This window comes from Cyprinodon variegatus, unplaced genomic scaffold (assembly GCF_000732505.1).
Source record: "Cyprinodon variegatus isolate N-32 unplaced genomic scaffold, C_variegatus-1.0 Scaffold0, whole genome shotgun sequence".
Classification (NCBI taxonomy): Eukaryota; Metazoa; Chordata; class Actinopteri; order Cyprinodontiformes; family Cyprinodontidae; genus Cyprinodon; species Cyprinodon variegatus.
Window position 1 is genome coordinate 1,974,274 of NW_015150453.1, and position 6,291 is coordinate 1,980,564.

The 6,291-nt window shown below is 32.9% G+C and overlaps 1 protein-coding gene across 1 annotated transcript in view; it reads left to right on the top strand.

Annotated features, from left to right (window-relative positions):
• Positions 1-5,029, top strand: part of rhbg (Rh family B glycoprotein) — a 17,337-nt gene extending 12,308 nt beyond the window's left edge. The window contains exons 6-10 of the mRNA XM_015377308.1: positions 2,139-2,276; positions 2,479-2,612; positions 2,762-2,883; positions 3,319-3,392; positions 4,877-5,029. Of these exons, the coding sequence (XP_015232794.1) occupies positions 2,139-2,276; positions 2,479-2,612; positions 2,762-2,883; positions 3,319-3,392; positions 4,877-4,957 (549 nt within the window). The 3' untranslated portion in view covers positions 4,958-5,029. The remainder of the gene's footprint in view (positions 1-2,138; positions 2,277-2,478; positions 2,613-2,761; positions 2,884-3,318; positions 3,393-4,876) is intronic.
• Positions 5,030-6,291: the final 1,262 nt, after the last annotated feature.

A 6,291-nucleotide genomic window follows, 5' to 3' on the forward strand; every position in this document is an offset into this window, starting at 1 on the left:
TATGTATATATGTGTATATATATATATATATATGTGTATATATGTGTATATATATGTATATATATGTGTATATATATATGTGTGTATATATATATATACCGGTATGTATATATGTGTATATATATATATGTGTATAGTAGGATTTTTCTTTTAAATCTATGTTTCTTACATTGCAATACCATCATTTTATGAAAGTAAACATTAAAGAAGCAGTAATGAAGAAATTTACCGTTAGATTTCCCTGAAGATTAATGTTTTTTTTTGTTTTGTTTTTTAATCACCGTCAAATATTGAAAATTGCAATATGCTTTCAGTAAGGTTGCTCCTACTGGAAGTGAACAGCAGCTAAACTTAGAAGCGGTGGAGTTTTTCCTAGTAATAGGGCCAACATCATGGCCTCTATGAATCTAAATCAATCTGTTAGTTAATATTAAAAGGATTACTGCATTTCATATTACTTTAAACCTCACAAACATCAATAGCCTGTGTAATCACAGATTATTTCATGATACATAGTTCAGTGTTATACTGATTTCCATCTACCCTTAGATTTTACACATTTTTGTATGATGCAATGGTTAGTTCAACCTAATGATGCACACAATGATTGACAGGAAGTAAAGTTATAGATTTACAGTCAGAAAGATGCGTTTTATCTTTCTATCCTTGATTAGCTCAGACACCAGGAAATAAATGGGCCCCTGCTGCAGTATTGTGAATAGAAATCAAGAGGAAAGATTTCTAAGAACAGTTTGATTCTTTAAACATGTGACCAACAGATGATAGCTGATGTTTTTGACTGTTAAAGAACATTTAACTGAGAAGTTATGCAAACAAACAACACCTTAGGTCACCTTCTACCAGAGATGTGGGGTCAACAAGTCATCTCTCCTATGTGTTTGTTCTGCTCAGCCACTGAACCACATCAATTCAATCCCCCCTGCAGATTGGACTCGCTTATTTCAGTGGATGGACAGAACAACATGGCATAGAAAAGGACTTGTTGACTCCACATCTCCCCCCTCTGCCTTCTACTCTGCCATTGCATTAGAAAGGAAATGTTTTGTGTTCTTGTTGGTTCATTAACTCCTGCCGTTTTTGCTTTCCTTGAAACCCTGATTTAATTGGTTTTCTATTCATTAGCTAAAGTTTTCTAAACAATACATTTGTTTTGGATGCTAGGGGAAAATCTACCCATCAAATTTGATGTCTTTACTCTTTGGTATTTAAGAGTGTCGTGTAATATTTGTGTGCTGTGAAATCCTTCTCACTGGACCTTAGATTGTGGCCTGAAATCAAAATATCAAATTAGGCATGCCAGCTATAAACTGTCCTTATTTTAGAATAAAACTGCTGTGCATTTACATCTCTGGGAAACATGCACTATTGTTTTAGAAGATATTATTGTCCATGTCTGTTATAGGGAAACAAGCATTAGTAAAGCAGGTAAAATATGAAATGTCTACTTACAAGGCTTGTATTTCATTTTCTATCAAAATATTTTGTTACACCTTTGAAATATTTTGGTGTTTGCTAAATATGAATTTTGCTTTTTATCCCTTTCCTACTTAGGCGAGCTCTTTATTTTGAATACAGAGCTCCATAAAGGAAAAAAAGCAGAAAATATCAAAAGACAAAATCCAGCAGCACAGATCCAGAGCAGTCCACCAGCAAATGCATATTTTATTTAACCCCAGCTTACTGATCAGCAAATCTGTGTCTGCAGGAATGAAGCCGTCTGAATGCGCTGCAGAAACTGATTAAAGAAGTTTTCTCAAAATAAGTGTATTTGCCTTGCAATTTGTGCAGGTTAATAAGATCTGCCAGAGGAGTTAGTATTTTTCCCCCTTAGCGATGATTAAATGTTTTTAAAATAAGAAAATGGAGTTGTATTTTCTTATTTTAAACTGAAATAATCTTATTCTATTTAAACATTTTGGCATCTTTTCAAAATAAGAGAAAATACACATATATCAAGAAAAACTGACTTGGTTATATTTCATTTTTTTCAGTGTGTGACTGTGTGAATTTGGCTCTGGAATAAATGTCTTGAAGTGGACTGAATGAAGAGAAAAGCACAGTGTAAATTTAGATGGTTTGTTACTTTATCTCACCCTGTGTTCTGTCTGTATTTTTAGGTGCACATTCAGAATGCAGCCCTGGCTGGAGGAGTCGCAGCAGGAACAGCTGGTGAAATGATGCTCACGCCGTTCGGCTCTATGATTGTTGGTTTTTTGGCAGGAATCATCTCCGTTCTTGGGTTCAAGTACCTCTCGGTATAAATACTTCAGAAAAAAAATTGTTAAATTATATTTGCAAATCTTTTCATGTCTTAAAGACAGCAGAATACATTTTTTATTATATTTTCTATTAATTTTTGTATTTGGAATTGTTACTTGTCCCACGTATTTTATTAAAATAAAAGAAAACATGACAATCTTATCAGCAGCTCCTTATATTTTCTTTTCTTCCCTTCAGCCCATCCTGGAGGAAAAGCTAAAGATCCAAGACACCTGTGGGGTCCACAATCTGCACGGCATGCCTGGCATCCTGGGAGCCATTGTTGGAGCCGTCACCGCTGCTGCTGTTCCCAAGGATGTATATGGAGACGGGTAAACACTTAATCTGCTCTTTCCCTCACTTAATATTCAACTGAACATTTTTACACATATAGATCCTTCATTTAATAATTTCTATACCATAATATACATTTAATACTTGGCTAACATGTTTTTATTTCTCCCTTTTTTCCACCTGTTAGTTTGAAAAAAGTTTTCCCTGATGTGGCAAGTGGATATAGAGACACTTCTAGTCAGGGTGGCATGCAGGCACTTTCCCTTGCAATCACCTTGGGTATTGCTCTTCTTGGAGGACTTATTGTTGGTAAGTGTGTGCATAACCAGTGATTATTAAAGCAATTCCAATGATATAGCATTGAAAAGAACCCAAATCATTTGAAAATTTTAACAAGCACCATCTTCATTCAAACCATTGCTGATATCAGTTAAGCTGAACTTTTTATGTGTTTTTTTTAATTGGTGTTTCAAGAAAGATTTAAGCTTTGCATTTTTTAAGCTAATGTTGCAGTTAATGATAATTGTAGTTATTCTGGTTACAATTATGCCCAGAAAGAAAAAAAAAAACACCCACATGAAACAGTAAAACAGTTTACTATAGAATGGATAAAAGAATGAAGGACCTAAAAAGCAAGTATTTTTTTTAAAGAAATCTCAGTGCAGTATATGTTTCTTTATTTGTTTGATTGGAAATTAACACCTGAAGAGAACAGAGGATCAAGTTTCCTTTCTGTGTTTTCAGGTTTCATTCTGAAGCTGCCGATCCTCGGTGCTCCTCGTGATAATGCCTGCTTTGAGGACAACGTCTACTGGGAGGTCAGTTTGACTAAAAACAAACTGCAAATGCAAAATACGAAAAAAAATAATAATAATTGATAAACCTGTGATGAGGTTTCATTTATTTAGACAGACACATAACTAATATCAAATTGCATCTTTATTCCAAGGTGTTATGGGGAAAAAAAGTCTGAATAGGGGAATTAAGAAACCTTTAAAAATGTATGAAGGAGTCTTTAATGGAAAGTTAGATTTTTTTCACAATAAACTGACATTTATTGTGGTGATAAAAGTGTTAATTAAAAAAAAAATCAGCATCTGTATAATATCTCACAGGTCACGTTCAGATAATACATAAAATAAAGAAAAGACATAAATACTGATTTGAAAGTTAAACATATCCAAAAGGCAGCTATTCACTACTTATGTACAGTATAGTGGTAAAAATGCACCACTTATTATAAACTTCTTTTGGGAAACATACAAACGCACACACACGTATATATAAATATATATATTATATATATATACACACACACACTCATCCTGACAGGTTGGGAAATGCTAAAGTTTACCATTGTCCTGATTAATTGACATTTTTTTCATGATTTTTCTGAACCAAATTTCAACATGTTTAATCATTTAAAAAAAAAAAACTCTTAACAACAGAGCAAATTGCTGAGAAAGATGTTTCATATACTATAATATAAACACCTCGTATAATATGCTCAAATAAATGTTTTCATCAATTTCTGTCCCAATGATTGTAGTTTATGTAGAAAGAACATCTATTGTTACTTGTTGCACTGACATTTCTTTCTTTGCACAAAAATGCATTTGTTGGATGATTGCATTAAAGGATAGAAGGAAAAACATTTTTTACTGTAAGCTATACTTTAGGGAAAGTTTTGTAGTGAAACCGCTTCTGCTAGAAAGATGTCTAGAAGTTTTAGGTCTGATTTATTTATTTTTTATTCTTTTTTCCTCTTCCTCACTAGGAGGGGTGAGGTTTTATCTAACCACCATTATGCAAGTTAAAGTGAATAAAATATATATTCATGACTGACCACCAGGGGGAGCAAATTCCACACCAAATAATTTCAGCAAACCTGCTAAATAAAAACAGCCAATTGTTGTCATTGATGACCTCCACAGGGAGCTTGTGCAACATGTTTGCTTAAAATTTTATATTTTTGATCTACAGGGTGTAGATCTATGCTGAAATCAGGATTTTTTTTTTTTTTTTTTTTTAGAACTGCTACTTAAACCTGTCTTCTGAATTTATTTCCATGCAGAGGCATTGTTAACATTCAATTAACTCTTTTGCTATATAATTCATCTTGATATGTGCATTTATGTCAGGGTGAAAAGTTAAGCTAGAATAATACACTTTTTTCATCAGAAAAATTTATCCAACATATTTTAAAAAACAAATGATAAAGAAAGCAAATTATAACAGAATAAATTGAGTTACTGACGTGAAATTTTCAGCCATTCTCAAGTTTTCTCTTCTTTTATTCAAGGTTCCAGGGGAAGAGCATCATCATCATCAGGAGGAGCTAACTACTGTGAGGACAGAGGAGGTTGAGAAGCTCAACACTTAGAGAATAGATCCACTGAAACTGAGAAACACAGACCCAATCAGAGGTTTTAACAGCACTTGAAAGCCTACAGGCTCAAAAATATTCATTATGCTCATTCCAGCTGTCAAGTTGTTTATACATGTGAAACATGATACATTATTATTCAATTCAGACTAGAACAGAAAAACATAAGAGCAAATATTGTTTTTTTTTCTTGTTAATAGAGGAAACCACCAGAGGTCAATCTAGAGCTGTATCTGTGAATAGCTGCAATAATAAAGGATGTGTTATTGAATTAAAAGCTGATTCACTGTAGTGAAAAGAATCATGTGACCGAATTACACTTCTACTGTCAGCTCCAACCAAAGTAAAATGTTATATAAACCCAGATGTTTTCACTGAACTTAATTCCTTTAGTCTGGATGAGAGAATTTTCAGACTTTTCATTTAATCTGAGGAATGTTTTCAGGCTGTGAGATAATTCTGTTTTACTTTTGATTTTATTAGGTTTAGAATTTTATACAGTTTTACTTCTCATACAAAAGTATTTGCAGTTGTATACTTTATTTTTATGATGTTCTAACTTGACCTAAGCCAACATGACAATGGATGTTGGCTACATTGACTGTTTTAAGGAAATACTTTTAAAATACTGTGTTTAATTTTGTTTTGGGCCAAAAAATAAAATCTTTAAATTGTTTTTTTTTTTTTTTTTTGCCTTGTGGTATTTATAATCAACCAATACAGCAGGTCTGCAACGGGAGACATTGAAGCTTTAGGAAGGTTATCCAGTGAAGCACAGGGAGACTTTTTTGATGATGGGCTTTGCTTTATGCCCTTATTTTGAAATGAACATCAGGTTTTTGTTAGAAGTCTCAAAGCCTCTTAAACCAAGGTATTCAAATTTTGGAAAAGATGCAGAAATCAAATGATGTTCAGATAAATTCCGGACAGTTTTGTCCATCAGTGTCGCACTTTTTTCCTGTCTCCACATTATAATGCAATAACTCCTCAAGAAAAATAGCTTTTATTTAAACTCTGAACACTCAACCAGTTATGAAAGCTGTTTTTTACTCTAATCACAATAACCCTGAGGTGAATCTGTGTTATAGTTGCTATAGTTACAGGTACATTTTTAATCCAGGTATATAAAAATAACTGTTTCCATAACGTCAGTATTAACCGATGTACTTATTATAGAGAATATTGAAAAAGTGAAAGCAAAGTTGATATTTATTCTATTCATAAAAAATTCTATCCTCCTATGAGGAGATTAACATCCTATGAGCAAACCTTAAATATTATTCTTGTGGAACTCAATATACGGTAATAATTTCATCCTTTAATGTGCATCT